General features: G+C 41.8%; 1 protein-coding gene across 1 annotated transcript in view; it reads left to right on the top strand.

Annotated features, from left to right (window-relative positions):
- The first annotated feature begins 14,171 nt into the window (after positions 1-14,171).
- The window catches only part of LOC146060726 (uncharacterized), a 147,283-nt gene continuing 144,378 nt past the window's right edge, over positions 14,172-17,076 (top strand). The window contains 1 exon segment of the mRNA XM_083174327.1: positions 14,172-14,220. Within this exon segment, the coding sequence (XP_083030453.1) occupies positions 14,218-14,220 (3 nt within the window). The 5' untranslated portion in view covers positions 14,172-14,217.

Below are 17,076 nucleotides of genomic sequence, written 5' to 3'. Positions count from 1 at the left end.
CCAGAAACACTTTAAAAAAATCGAAAGTCTGCTCTCCTCTTTAATATGGGCAGGAAAACGCCCTAGGGTTAGCATTCAAACCCTCACTAGACCCAAAAACCTAGGTGGCCTGGCCTTACCGGATTTCAGGTACTATTACTATGCAGCTCAGCTGAGCTTTACATGGGAATGGTTAAATGTAAAAGATACTAATACTCTCCACATACAAATGTTTCCCAGCACTCCTCGGGAGGCTCTCCACTACAAATTCTGTTAGGCGGTTCCACTAAAAATATTAGAATCCCCTTGATCAGACAGGCAATTATTATATGGCGACTGGTTCATGGAATTATGGGGGGCCAAGGATGGGACCCAGAGATATCCCTACTTAATACCCATGCCCTGCCCGAATTGGCTTCTCTGGAAGTGGACAGCACATGGAATAGGTGGAGTGTATCCAGTTTAGGCGACCTGTACCAACACAACACCTTTAAAACTTTCCAGGAATTACAGGTAGACTTCCCCATTCCCAACTCGCAATTCTATAGATACCTCCAAATACGACATGCCCTCAACAAACAAGTGGGATCCTCATCATGTTCCCTTATCAATAACTCCCCTCTTAAAACATTGATCCAGGGGATTTCGGGAGGGCACCTGGTATCTACCCTATACTCGAATATACAACAAAAATCGCATTCAGACCTTCTCCCCCTCATTAGGTCGAAGTGGGAAGCTGACCTGGGAACCATGACAGATGAAATATGGTCAAGCGCCTTGGAGGCTCACAGATTGTCCACAACTAGTATCAGATTCCAACAGATACAGTATTATATTTTACACCGGGTATACATGACCCCGACATTACTACATCGTATAGGAGGATCCTCATCCTCGGTATGCCCCAGGTGCAATGCAGCAGAGGGTACCTTTTTCCACTTACTATTGTCATGTCCTAGCATAACTACATACTGGGAAGCTATCACTGACTTTCTGAGGGATGCGGGCATCCCCGGGAATGCGATCACCCCTGGTTCCTGCCTACTCTCAGCTTTTGATGAAGAGGCCCTCACTGCTACGGATAGGCGGTTTGTGATCAATATATGTGCTCTAGCCAAGGTGATCATAGCTAGATTGTGGATGAGGAGTGAGGCCCCGAGTATATCAGCTTGGACCTCACTGGTCAATGAAACAGTGAGTCATGAAAAATTCGTTTACCTGTCCAGGAATAGTGAGAAAAAGTTCCACTCCATATGGTATAAATGGTTGGAGTCTACCTATTCAACAGGAATTACTCCCTAAAACCAACGCCTTGGGGCTAATGCCCTATTATACTGCAAATCTCCTAAAGAGGGTTGGGACTAACAATAATACTTTGTCGTTAGTTAATAGGTGAACACACCCCGTCTATTGGTTGTTGATGCCGAGTACCTCCACAATTACGGGTACTCCCTATGGTATTGTGGTATTGTGGCCTGCCACAGAAAGAACCCAACACATTCCTTCTACCTTTCTCTTGAAATACTCCCTATAGATTACCTGCACGCGATGCGCCTAAACCACACCTGAAGCTAATCTACTCTCTAGAGATGTTTGTTGCTCTTTAATACCATGAACCTTATATTGATTGAATACCAATATATATATTGTACCACTGTATGTGTATATAGCTATCACCCTTTATATTTCTGTACAATGTAACCCTCCAATGGAAGAGGGATTTTGCACTTATGTACTAAGTCTTGCTTGTATGTACGCGTTTGTTCTTGTTTTGTTTTTTTGTTACTAATGCATATAAAAAACAATAAAAATGTATTGAATTAAAAAAAAAAAAAAAATTTGAGAGACACACTGGTCCACAGCCACCTTGAAAGAAGCACGAGACCCATTATAACCAAAAAGGGCTTTTACAAATGCGGTACTTGCAAATTTTGCTCTTTAACAGTACGAAAAGACTCATATGTGGACAGGTTTAACAAAACCTGGAAAATTGGCCATTACATCTCTTGCGACACGGCAGGAATCATCTACAACTTGGAATGTCCGTGTGGCAAGCACTATATAGGGAAGACCCGGAGGCCTTTTAAAAAGAGACTGTCAGAACATCTCACAAGTATCAAAAATGCCCAGAGAGACCGGGAGAACATGAAAACTCTCACCCCAGTGGCCAGACATTTCCTTAAATTTCATCAAGGAAATGCAGTGGGCTTGAAAGCATATGGCATGCTCAAGGTTGAGATGGGCATAAGGAGAGGTGACTGGGACAGAGAGTTATTCAAACAAGAAACTCGATCTTCCTCATGGGAACCATGGCACCCCATGGCCTGAATGAGGAGAATAATTACACAGTTTTCCTCTAGATCCAGTTTTTTTATAGCAAATATTACTCCTCCTCTTTCTTCATGTCTGCTCTCCTCCTTTCTCCGTTCCAGGATTTTCTCACAAAGACATGACACTGCCAAATATACTATTCTCTAAGGCTTTAGAGTTTAGATTTAAAATCAATCTGGAAGTAAGGGATATATAGATGTGGAATTACTATTTTTGTATTTATTTTCCTTATCATTGGATTTTACAAAATGTATTTATATATACAAAGAAAATATTGTCCTGCAACTGGAACTGAGTAATATAATACAGAAACGTTCCAATGAATAAGGATATCGATGAACATTGTCTAACTTAAAAATCATTACTCCTTAAGAAGCCTCAAGATCTAACAGCTCATGGATTAGACACTTATCAGATACCCATGTTATATTTTCATAAAGGGTAGTCCACTGACATACTGGACAGGAATCCTGTACAAACATAATTCCTAAAACCTCCCCCCCCCCCCCCTCTCGCATGGTAATATAAAACCAAAAGAGGGTATAGAATAAAAATATATAAAAAAGATCTCACTTGGATCTAGAATTAAAACTCGGATTATAATTGAACACACCGACCCCACACCTACAAGCACAGTGACGATTTGATTGTCACGAGAGAGTAGGCATTTCACCTATTTCATGTTTTTTAGTAAAATATGCTCAGTACACCAATTATTGGTCAAGTACAAAAATACCATGTAATTTCATGGTGTTTGATATTAGCACCACACTGAAGGGTGCAATCCCTAACATTAGAATTTATAAGACACCATATCCAAACACTTTCACTTATCTAATTATTTATTTATTTCACTTTGATATTCCATTATTTATTTATTATTTATTTATATATATTTTATTTTTATTTATATATTTTTCTTTATTCTTTTATTTATTATTATCACAAATGTCACTAATATTAATCCCTATTGGATAATATATATATGGAGCATCAGAGATGAGGCTGGGCACTGTTGGTTATCACAGTTTGTTGGTCACTTTTTATTTGCAGTTCTAGCACGCAATTTTCACATGTCATTTTCCCTTACTTCAAAACAATAAAATCTGAGCTACGCATATACATGGATGATATATATGACATATCAGGTGAAAATGTCATACTGATAAGAGGCATTAGGGAGATTGAATTATGTAAACATAACATACCAGCCAATAATGATCCAGCGGCAGCGATATAAAATCCACCAATGATAAAAGCGTCTTGAGGCACACACCCCCGCATCCCATGAATATTCATGAGAAACGTAGTATATTAAGGCTCCCCTGACGGCCATCCGGTTGGCCTTGAAAAAGCTCTGTGCGAAACGTACGTCGGCGTTTCACGTGGGCAGAGGCAAATGTTATACTTTGTAAACTGAAATGTATCTTTACTGAATGCTTAGATAGGAAACATCTTTGGGTGCTACATCTTCTGATCTTTGGCGCGTCTATCTGCTTATAGCAGACGCTGCCAGTGACTCACATCAGTGAGTTCACAGAGAGTGCGCGGTAACGAACCGGCACCACAGGGCAGACCTTTGCCAGACCGGGCGCATACTACACGGAAGAGATCATTTATCTCTGTCCGTGTCTACAGCGCTGTCATAATTTTTGTGCATCCTTTGATGAGAAGCGCTTGTACAGGCTTCGGCCGGCGCTGCTTTTGTTATCTGTGATAGTGTGATTATATTTGAAGCGGAATTATCCGCATACTTCTAATATATAAAGAACAGACACTAATTGCATCTATCTGTAACAATAGCGATCAGTGCAGGACCAGAACGGCCGGGACGCCGACCTGTGTCTGCTCCTTAAAACACTCCAGCTGTCAAATTGTTAATAAAAATTACTAACATCTGAATTCTACACTAAACAAAGCTGAGTGGCACGGTCCCTATCTCTGCCACTATATCCAGCAATTGCAAACACAGTATAAAACATTCTTTCCTCTGCCACGTCAGGATAATTATATCCTTTTTAAATTGTCCTTAATTGTTACATGTTGTATGTATGGTTTTAAATATTTCGCTTCTTAAACAAATGAATTAAAGGTTAATTTTTATTCTTTAATATTATCTTCTTGAAAGTGCATCACATAGGGCCTTATTCTGATCTGAGCTTAGTACAAATTTGTTCTTAAAATGGGCAAAACCATGTGCACTGCAGGTGGAGCAGATGTAACCTGTGCAAAGAGAATTCAATTTGGGTGGGGTGTGCTGAAACTGAAATCTAAATTGCAGTGTAAAAATAATGCATCCAGTATTTACCCTGCACAGAAACAAAATAACTCACACAAACCTAACTCTCTCTATACATGTTACATCTGCCCCACCTGAAGTGCACATGGTTTTGCCCATTTTAAGAACAAATTTGTACTGAGCTCAGATCAGAATAAGGCCCATAGAGACATGCTTTCTCTATAAACCCAATTCCAAAGTCTGTAATAGTATTTGGTAAAGCTACCGTGAATCTTGAAGGCTGTATCCCGGCAATAGGTGCTGGAGACAGGTAACAGAATGGGATGCAGGTAACAAAAGCTGTACACAGGAAATGGATGCTTGGAGACACGGAGTAACTGTAGCTGGGACACAGGTGTCTGGAAAGAACGGAGTAGAGACCACGGGAGCACAGGTGTCATCGTTAGGACACTGTACACTAGATCAACACATTCATTCACACAACACGTGCTTCTCATTTTATTTGATTGTTCAATGTTTGTAAAGTCTAATTATGTGGTCAAATATTTCACGTAAATGGTTTTAATAATATAAAAATTAAAAGGTACATTTTTTGTATATATTTTTTCTTCTTTCTAAAAGTGCGCCAAGAAAAAGGACAATCCTTTTTTCTGTCTCCCCTAGTGTACAGATTCTCAATGTCGCATGTGATGAGCCATGAGTTGTTATTCAGAATGATGTCCTGATTTTTGTTGAGTACATCCATAATACCAGAATCCAGAAATATGATGGTAAAATGATTATGTATTTTCTTAGATAGAAATCCACAAATTTGCTTGTTTTCTCAGAGAGACCCCCATCCATGAGACAATGGGCCTCCCAGTGGGGTTCTTCTCACATTTGTGAACTTTTGTTAATAGGTATATGTCGATTTTGACACGGTCTTAACCTCCAAAAATTCACAGTGTGTCTTGGTAACAGGGATGGATCCAGAGGGGGGCAGAGAGGGTGGTCGCCCCCCCTAGGCTATAAAACACTTCTGCTATCAGCTAGGGTAAACAAACACTCTTTAAAAGTCCTGCTCCCTCCTCCCTCCCAGCTTTTGTCAGTGTCGGTGAGCGTGAGCTAAGCTCCCAGACACAGGTCACAATAAATTCTTCTACCACAGTTAATCAGCAGAGTTTTCTGATTAAGACTTCTTTCATCTATCCTGTCATTAAAGGTGCCCACACACTAGAAAGATCTGCGATCATAAGATGTGCGCATAAATTAGCCTTCAAATCTTTTGTCCGATCTGGACAAAAGATTTCAGGCAAGTGCACATCTTTACCAAAGATTTTTCTAAAGATCCCGTGTGCGTTCCTATGGATCTTTTGTTAAATCTTCTGATCTTTTTTGCAGCACGTAAGATCAGAATATTTAGCAAAAGATCCACGGGAGCGAGCATCGGCCGATTTTCGACCGATTATCGGTAAATATCGGCCGATTTATCGAAAATCGGCCCAAAAATCGTTCTAGTGTGTGGGCACCTTTAGACACTCTGCAGAAGCCATTACACAGCTGCTGCTCCCTGACTTGTTCAGCGTGTGCTTTGAACAGGGCATGTCACCCCTCTCCCCAAATACGTGATAGAGTGTACATACGGTTACCTGGATATATGTGTGTGCAGGTGACAGCTGTGCAGCCCTGACAGTGCTCCCTATGGGGTTTATTCTACAGTAGTTCATTCTTTCTGACAAAATCCTTCTTAGATGGACAAAACCATGTGCACTGCAGGGGGGCAGATGTAACATGTGCAGAGAGAACTAGATTTGGGAGAGTTATTTTGTTTCTGTGCAGGGAAAATACTGACTGCATGATTTTTCACTGCAATATAGATCTCACTTTGAAGAAAAACCCCACCCAAATCTAATTCTCTCTGCACAAGTTACATCTGCCCCACCTGCAGTGCACATGGTTTTGTCCATCTAAGAAGGATTTTGTCAGAAAGAATGAACTAGAATAACCCTCTATATTACTGGTCACTACCACCCTGATTATTTACAGTAATAATGTCCCTTTCCCACAGAGCCCTGTCTCCCCCAGCACCAGCAGCCACACACTCTCTGCTGTCACTCATGTACTCAGCGTCTAACAGAAGACACCTAAATATTCCCTCTGGACACAACCACTGCTCTGCCTCCTGGGGGCATCACCAGGCCCTCCTCGCTAATACAAGCCTGTCGCACTGGCCATACCTCACCCCTTCTCCCCTCCACCATGGTACTATCCTCAGATGCCAGATCCCCCCTGGAAGTTAATGAGGTTGCTAAGCTACAGAAATGTCTGCTACAGGGAGGTAAGTACCCGTTCCTATCATAGCTGTTCATGTTGTAGTATTGATTCATGGGTAGTAGATTGAGAAAAGAAGCGCTATTAAAGTGATGTTATCTAGAATGGATAAGTGGAGATAATATATTGTAATTCGGTTATTGTCTAAAATAATATTGGGGTGCTGAATATAAGAATATGTGTGAGTGGTACCTGTAATGAAAAAAGGGGCGGTTAGTTACAATGTTTACACCCTTTTGGGGAATTTTTTGCGTTTTTTGTTGGTTTTACGTTTTTGTTAAAATATGGGAAATACTCCGTGCGGCACTGTCCCTGACTATCCCTAGGTACCTGCGTTCCGTGTTGTTATAGTCTGCGGGAGATGGTGCTAAGTTGGTTGCAGAAGTCTGGCTAACCATGCGTCCGTGGTAGCCGCTGCGATGTTTCTCCGTCTCTACCATCAGCCGGAAGTTGCCGGAAGTCCTCGCGGCGTGTTGTACGATGTCACCGCGGGTAGTGGGATCAGAGTGCCGCTGGAGATGGAGGTACAGGTATTGTTCTCCAACGCGTTTCATGCGTCTTGGCGCACTTTTTCAAGGATGTTTTCTTTCCACCATCTTTGTTCTTTTATAGAGAAACTTTATTGCTAAAACAGAAAGTCCTTTTCCGGAAGTTTGATAAAAAGAGTGGGAAGCACATGTTTCCTCTTCTCATTGGTTTTTATTCAGATATTATTTAAAAAATAAAATAAAGATGCTAATATTTATTATAGGTTTTACTTTTAATAAGAGGATTCTTAGGGGTATGTAATCAAGGTACCACTCGTTGGATTTAAATTATAGAAATGCATTTAATTCTATGTCTATGTTGAGACCTCTGGGTTCCATTGTTTTCAACTCAAAAATCCATTTGGTCTCAGTTCTTCTGAGCTGTGTGACAAGATCTCCTCCACGCCAGTTTTCTTTTACTTTTTGTATCACTATACATTGCAGTCCTGTGGGGTTCTTATCGTGCTTTTCCAAAAAATGATTTGAGACACTGTGGGTTTTGAGGCCCTTCAAGATGTTATAAATGTGCTCTGCAAATCTTACTTTGGCTTTTCGTTTAGTCTGTCCTACATATTGGAGTCCGCATTGGCACTCCAACAAGTTGATGACTCCTTCTGAATTGCATGAAAGATGATCCTTTATTTTGAATTCTTTACCGGTTTGATTGGATGTGAAGCTCTTTATTGGTTTTGTGCACCCAAAAAATCCTTTGCTTTGTGTAACAGTATCACGAGTACAGTCTTTTGTGTAACTGGAAACTAATTGTTGCTTTATGTTTTTGGCCTTTCTGTATATTATTTTCGTTTTTTCAGGTAATATTGGTTTTAGTGTTTCGTCCAGTCTTAATACTTCCCAATGTTTATGGACCATCTGTTCTATTACTGAGGAGTTGCTGGTGTATTGAGTGAAGAAAGCATATGAAAAAATGTCTGGACCTTTTTCCTTCTTTTTATAGGATAGAAGCTCTTTTCTTTCTATGGTCTCTACTTTTGAAAGTTGTTGTTCCAGAAGTTCTTTTTTGTATCCTTTTTTCAAGAAGTTTTCTTTCATTTCTTTACTTTGATCTTAAAATACATGATTGTCTGTGCAATTTCTTTTGACCCGTTAAAATTGTCCCACTGGGATGTTTGCTATCCATTTTTTGTAGTGATTACTGGTGGAGGGTAAAATGTTGTTGCCATGTACTTCTTTAGTATGGGTTCTTGTTTTCAGTTGGTCTTCTTCGACATAGATCTCTAGGTCAAGATATATGACTTCTTGTCTACTGGAGGTGGTGGTGAATTCCAGGTTTAATTCATTTGAGTTTATGTAGAGGGTGAAGCTGTTCTTGTGTCCCCTGCCATATGAAGAAGACATCGTCGATATAGCGATGCCAACTAACGAGATGTTCACTGTGTGGATTGGGAAGCCAGATGTGGTCGTCCTCCCACTTAGCTACGAATAAATTCGCGTAGCTTGGGGCCAGGGGAGTCCCCATCGCGGTTCCGCATTTCTGTCTGTAAAAAGTACTGTCATGCCAGAAATAATTATGTGACAAAATAAAATGGATGTTTTCCATAATAAAATTGATTTATGAGTTCTTTAATGTGGGGTCATTCGATAGGAAGTGTCTTGCATGTTCGCATCCTTTTTCATGTTCTATGCACGTATATAAGGACTTGACGTCTGCCCTGCATAGAATGTAGTTGGTTTTCCACTCTGTTTGGTCCAAAATCTGGAGGATGCTTGTTGTGTCTCTCAGGTAGCTCTTTTGTTGAGTCACCAGTTCTTGAAGAAAAAAATCGGTATATTTAGATAGGTTTGATGTGACTGAATTTATGCCAGAAATTATTGGCCTCCCCGGTGGATTTGTAATACTTTTATGCATTTTAGGCAAAAAATAGAAGGTTGGGATTTTTGGGTGTTTTTGGTATATGTAATCAAATTCTTTTTCAGAGATGATGTTTCTTTCCCGTCCTTCTTGTAGATGTTCCAACAGTTGTGATGTATATCCTTCAGTGGGGTCGTGAGACAGAACTTCGTAGGTTTCTAAATCTGATAACAAATTTGTCGCTTCTGCTTTATACATATCTATTGTCATCAGAACCACCCCCCCCCCCCCCGCCTTTGTCGGCGGGTTTGATGACTAGCTCTGTGTCTTCTTTTAATTCTTTCAATGCTGTTTTTTCTTCCATTGATAGATTACGTCTATATTTTTGTTTTTCTGGAATCATTTCGATTTCTTTCTCCAATAATTTTTGGAAGGTGTTAATGTGGGGACCTTTGACAAAGGATGGATTGAAAATGGAAGTGGGTCTGAAGTTTGTATGTTTGAATTCACAAATTTCTAAATTTGGAATTGCAGGTTTGTCCATAAAAAATTTATTTATGCAGATCTTTCTGATGTACTTTTGCACGTCTATATATAGGTCAAACTTGTTTATTCTGGCTTCTGGTGCGAATTTTAACCCTTTTTCTAGTAGTTTTGTTTGGCTCTCCGTCAATACTCTATTGCTTAAGTTGAATATTGTGATTTTTTGTTCTGAATTTGGGTTAGTTGAAATTCTTTCTTTCAGTTTCTTTCCTGCTCTTTTTCCTCTTTTTCTGTATCTTTTCGTTGTTTCTTGCAGTGTTGTATTCTCTTTCTGTCTGGTGGTTTCAGTTCTCCTGGGACGTGTTCTAAAAAATCAATGCTAGTGTCTGCGTCGGAATCTTCATCTGAGCTTTCAATTTGATGTCTTTTTAATGATTTCTTTTGTGGTTGTCTTTCTAAATTTTGTCTCTGTATGTTTTCCAATAAATTTTTTCTACTGTCCTGTTCTTCTTGTAGTGCACTTTGTAACCCTTGTTGGTATGAGGTTTGGATCTTTCTGTCATAGCTGAAGTTTCTTTTATTATAAGGTTGGTATGTTCTTGTCTCCCTCTGTCCTGGTGTATTTATTATTAGCGGTTGTTTACTAGTGTTAGGATGTGATTTCTTCTGAGTCTTGAATTGTTGTTTGTGAGGTTCTTGTTTAATTATCTGGGTGGTTCTTTTTTCATTTTTATGAGTTTGATATTTGCCTTTTTCTTCCAGATCTCTCTTGTACTTCCGCTGCTTCTGGGATATGATGTCTTCCTCTAGTTTAGCAACTTTTTCATTAGTCATCTTTATTAGGTTCTGGAAGTCTTGCATTTTGTAAAGGGTGTCAAATCTCTGTTCGTATATTTTAATATTTTCATTGTTGTTATTGAGTGCCAACTGCCTGTCTTCAACAATGAGTTTCATCAAATCTACAGAACAATTGTCTAAGATTTTATTCCACTTCTCGTAGAATGTTGGCATAGTTGGTAAAAAAGTTGCTGTCTTTTGAATTCTGAGGCCTCTCGGAATCATATTATTTTCCAGGTACTTTTTCATTGTTGCGATTTCCCACCACTGTTTGGCTTCTTGTATGTAATGCTTTTCTAATTTTAAGAATTGGTTACAGAAACCTTCATCCTCGGGTGGTGTCTCTTTTATAGTCTCGCTGGAAAAGACACTGTCTATTGTTTGTCTTTCAGGACAAAACTGTCTATGGATTGATATATATGTGTTCATGGTAGGCAGCGGTTCCAATAATTGTAGATTGCAGATGGGTTAAGTGGTTCTGCGCTAACCTAATTTTTTCAGCAGCTCCTATAAATTAATTGAGTAGTAGATTGAGAAAAGAAGCGCTATTAAAGTGATTTTATCTAGAATGGATAAGTGGAGATAATATATTGTAATTCGGTTATTGTCTAAAATAATATTGGGGTGCCGAATATAAGAATATGTGTGAGTGGTACCTGTAATGAAAAAAGGGGCGGTTAGTTACAATGTTTACACCCTTTTGGGGAATTTTTTGCGTTTTTTGTTGGTTTTACGTTTTTGTTAAAATATGGGAAATACTCCGTGCGGCACTGTCCCTGACTATCCCTAGGTACCTGCGTTCTGTGTTGTTATAGTCTGCGGGAGATGGAGCTAAGTTGGTTGCAGAAGTCTGGCTAACCACGCGTCCGTGGTAGCCGCTGCGATGTTTCTCCGTCTCTACCGTCAGCCGGAAGTTGCCGGAAGTCCTCGCGGCGTGTTGTACGATGTCACCGCGGGTAGTGGGATCAGAGTGCCGCTGGAGATGGAGGTGCAGGGATTGTTCTCAAACGCGTTTCATGCGTCTTGGCGCACTTTTTCAATGATGTTTTCTTTCCACCATCTTTGTTCTTTTATAGAGAAAATTTATTGCTAAAACAGGAAGTCCTTTTCCGGAAGTTTGATAAAAAGAGTGGGAAGCACATGTTTCCTCTTCTCATTGGTTTTTATTCAGATATTATTTAAAAAATAAAATAAAGATGCTAATATTTATTATAGGTTTTACTTTTAATAAGAGGATTCTTAGGGGTATGTAATCAAGGTACCACTCGTTGGATTTAAATTATATTGGATTTTTGAGTTGAAAACAATGGAACCCAGAGGTCTCAACATAGACATAGAATTAAATGCATTTCTATAATTTAAATCCAACGAGTGGTACCTTGATTACATACCCCTAAGAATCCTCTTATTAAAAGTAAAACCTATAATAAATATTAGCATCTTTATTTTATTTTTTAAATAATATCTGAATAAAAACCAATGAGAAGAGGAAACATGTGCTTCCCACTCTTTTTATCAAACTTCCGGAAAAGGACTTCCTGTTTTAGCAATAAAGTTTCTCTATAAAAGAACAAAGATGGTGGAAAGAAAACATCCTTGAAAAAGTGCGCCAAGACGCATGAAACGCGTTGGCGAACAAACCCTGCACCTCCATCTCCAGCGGCACTCTGATCCCACTACCCGCGGTGACATCGTACAACACGCCGCGAGGACTTCCGGCAACTTCCGGCTGACGGTAGAGACGGAGAAACATCGCAGCGGCTACCACGGACGCATGGTTAGCCAGACTTCTGCAACCAACTTAGCTCCATCTCCCGCAGACTATAACAACACGAAACGCAGGTACCTAGGGATAGTCAGGGACAGTGCCGCACGGAGTATTTCCCATATTTTAACAAAAACGTAAAACCAACAAAAAACGCAAAAAATTCCCCAAAAGGGTGTAAACATTGTAACTAACCGCCCCTTTTTTCATTACAGGTACCACTCACACATATTCTTATATTCAGCACCCCAATATTATTTTAGACAATAACCGAATTACAATATATTATCTCCACTTATCCATTCTAGATAAAATCACTTTAATAGCGCTTCTTTTCTCAATCTACTACTCAATTAATTTATAGGAGCTGCTGAAAAAATTAGGTTAGCGCGGAACCACTTAACCCATCTCCATTGATTCATGGGTAACAGACGAAATGGCGACAGCTGGCGTGATTTAGGAATAACGGGGCCCAAGAAGGGGAGGAGTCAGGACTAGAAAGGGGAGGGGTCAGGACTAGAAAGGGGGAGGGGTGTCAAATGTAACCGTAAACTGCCCCCCTTAGAAGAAAAGTCTAGATCCGCCACTGCTTGGTAATGGTGCCGTCCTTTTACCGATTAATTTAGCATCTCTTGGTATATTTCCATGCAGTCATTGGTGGTATTGAAAATCTATTTTTTGTAACAGGACCTATCTCCCAATTGTTGCTGTAGCTCTTTTGTGTATTTCTCGAGACCACAGTACAACCCCCCCCCCCCCCCCCCCTTATCAGTGGGTTTAATTATTGTATCATCCCATCCTTTGATTTTGCCTAAGGCATTTCTCTCCTGTATGCTCAGGTGGTCACTGCGCCAAAAATAGTCATTCTAAACGCCTGGATAAAACCACACCTCCCCACAGTGACGGAAGTTGAAACCTTATTGTTAAAATACAAGTTTTACAATAGGTAGGACACCCTCAAAAATGTCACCGTTCCTACATCTCGTTTTTATAAAACATGGGGCCCATTTATTGATAGTAGACCAGCCCAACAGAAAGGTGACATTTATAGAGTATTCGGTAATCCAAGCAGCTCGCTCAACCCAACAACATAAATGTCTGGACAATTCATAATAACATATCTCCCAGCATGCCCCTCTCCAGGAGGACACAATGCTCTGCTCCTGCACTTCCCTCTTGGTGTATGATTGCCAGCACCTGTGGTGAAGCACCTATCTCACCAATTAACCTGTTCAACACAGGTGATGGTAATCCTACATGAGACGGAAGTGCAGGAGCAGAGCATTGTGTTCCTCTAGGAGAGGGCAATCTTCTGAGGTATCATGATTGCAATAAACATTTGGTATGACTGATGCACTGTTGAAATCCCCACCCACATCTATTATTTTTGTCTTACTTAAATTCACCTCTTTTTTTTTTAAATCGAGAAATAGCCTTTATATATATATATATATATATATATATATATATATATATATATATATATATATATATATATATATATATATGCGAAAACAGAGTGCCGCTCGGGTGCGTGGTCCCGTTCGCGGCAAAGCGGAGTTCTTTGCATGCATATAAGGTAGGACATTGTCTCTGTTATTTGTTAGCCTTGATGAAAATGCCCTAGTCGGCATTGAAACGTTGTTGATTTTTGCTACATTAAATATATTGGATTATCGTCAAGTCTTTGGAGTGCCACTCTGTTTTCGCTTGTATCTACCCACATTGACTACGGTCCTCCAGTCTGCGTGATCATAGAGAGTAGAATAGTGGTTGCAACATAGCTATAGGTTCATCTCTCACTCTGTGATTGGTAGCGTTAACTGTCGCTCAGGAGAGTGCTGCTGTATGATTGGCTAAGGTGAGTGTCTTCTCAGGTTGGTGCCGCCCCCATGTGATCGGCTGCGCAGTGAGAAGAGGAGACAACGAGGGCGCCATGGTAAGTGCTGGCAACCGGGTAGTGTGTGAGGGGAAGCCGCCGGGATGATGTGTTCTCTGTATGCCGGCAGCAGCAGGGTCGCACCGCACGGCTCCGGGTCTCCGTTATTAATGTACTGTGTGTAATACTTCCGGTATAACTGCCTGCAGCCATTCCTCTCCCTTCCTGTATCCCGTACTGACCCTCTACACCACCATACTGACCCCATATATCCTATACTGACCCTCTACACCCCTATACTGACCCCATATATCCTATACTGACCCTCTACACCCCCATACTGACCCCATATATCCTATACTGACCCTCTAAACCCCTTACTGACCCCATATATCCTATACTGACCCTCTACACCCCCATACTGACCCCATATATCCGATACTGACCCTCTACATCCCCTTACTGACCCCATATATCCTATACTGACCCCATATATCCTATACTGACCCTCTACACCCCCATACTGACCCGCTACCCCCCGTACTGACCCCATATATCCTATACTGACACCATATATCCTATACTGACCCTCTACACCCCCATACTGACCCCATATATCCTATACTGACCCACTAAACCCCCTTACTGACCCCATATATCCTATACTGACCCTCTACACCCCATACTAACCCGCTGCACCCCCTTACTGACCCCTTATATCCCATACTGACCCTCTACACCCCCATACTGACCCACTACACCCCCTTACTGACCCCATATATCATATACTGACCCTCTACACCCCCAAACTGACCCCATATATCCTATACTGACCCTCTACACCCCCTTACTGACCCCTAATATCCTATACTGACCCTCTACACCCCATACTGAACCGCTACACCCCCTTACTGATCCCATATATCCTATACTGACCCAGTAAACCCCCTTACTGACCCCATATATCCTATACTGACCCACTACACCCCCATACTGAACAGCTCCACCCCCTTACTTACCCCATATATTCCATACTGACCCCCAACCCACGTACTGACCCCATTTATCCTATACTGACTCACTACACCCCTTACTGACCCCATATATCCTATACTGACCCACTACACCCCATTCTGACCCGCTACCCCCCCTTACTGACCCCATATATCCTATACTGACCCACTACACCCCATACTGACCCACTACACCCACTTCCTGACCCCATATATCCTATACTGACCCTCTACACCCCATACTGACCTGCTAAACCCCCTTACAGACCCCATATATCCCATACTGACCCCATATATCCTATACTGACCCACTACACCCCCTTACTGACCCCATTTATCCTATACTGACCCACTACACCCCATTCTGACCTGCTACACCCCCTTACTGACCCCATATATCCTATACTAACCCACTACACCCCCTTACTGACCCCATATATCCCATACTGACCCTCTACACCCCATACTGACCCGTTACAACCCCTTACTGACCCCTTATATCCTATACTGACCCCATATATCCTATACTGACCCTCTACACCCCCATTCAGACCCGCTACACCACCTTACTGACCCCTTATATCCTATACTGACCCACTACACCCAATACTGAACCGCTACACCCCCATACTGACCCCATATATCCTATACTGAGCCGCTACACCCCTTAATGACCCCATATATCCTATACTGACCCACTTCACCCCATACTGACCCGCGAAACCCCCTTACTGACCCCATATATCGCATACTGACCCGCTACTTCCCTAACTGACCCCATATATCCTATACTGACCCACTACACCCCCATACTGACTCCATATATCCTATACTAACCCTCTACACCCCCATACTGACCCGCTACACCCCCTCACTGACCCTGTATATCCTATACTGACCCTCTACACCCCATACTTTCCCTCTACACCCCCTTACTGACCCCATGTATCCTATACTGACTCGCTACACCCCCTTACTGACCCTATATATCCTATACTGACCCACTACACCCCCATACTGACCTGCTACACCCCCTTAATGACCCCATATATCCTATACTGACCCTCTACACCCCCATACTGACCCCATATATCCTATACTCACCCTCTACACCCTTATTCTGATCCGCTACACCCCCTTACTGACCCCATATATCCTATACTGACCCACTACACCACCTCACTGACCCCATATATCCTACACTGACCCACTACACCCCATACTGACCCACTACACCCCCTTACTGACCCCATATATCCTATACTAGGTATGGTCATCGACGATTCGGAATCATCGATGGTTCATGGCCGATGTGGAATACTTTTGCCATTCGATTTGGGAGAAACAGATGGTTTCCCTCCGTCGATGGAACAGCAAAAAGGTGTCTTGCTTTTTTTTCCCAAAGTGCCGGGACACGGTAGATACTAAATTGTAGTGGGCTAAAGGACCTTCCATACCCAGGGAGAATGGCCGGGGGGCTTGCTCCCTCACTATCCACGCCACAATTGGTTGCCTTTAGTAACCAGGTGGCGAGCGGAGCGGAGCGGAGCGGAGCGAGCCACCTTGCCCGAAGCGCGGTGAGCGTCAGTTTGGGACCCTTCTTTCGCCCTTGCTCCTCCTCTCTCCACCCCCTCTCCTCCCCGAGTTTCTTTAGCCCACTACACTTTAGACCTAACCGCTGGGACACTGAGCATAGCTCGCCCCTGACAACCGCAAAGCCCGCCCCCGTGTCTTGATTGGCCCATAGGCCAATTAATCAAACACAATGGATGACCATCGGTAGGTAAACATATTGATGGTCATTCATTGCATAGTTTAGCACTATCGATGGCCAGTTGCAGAATTGCCATCGATGGCGATGGCCATCCCTATCCTATACTGACCCTCTACAGCAGCGGTGGGG

Source organism: Crinia signifera, chromosome 1 (assembly GCF_055691185.1).
Source record: "Crinia signifera chromosome 1, ASM5569118v1, whole genome shotgun sequence".
NCBI classification, from domain to species: domain Eukaryota; kingdom Metazoa; phylum Chordata; class Amphibia; order Anura; family Myobatrachidae; genus Crinia; species Crinia signifera.
The sequence above is the reverse complement of the archived record's forward strand: the minus strand, read 5'-3'. Positions and strand labels throughout refer to the sequence as shown.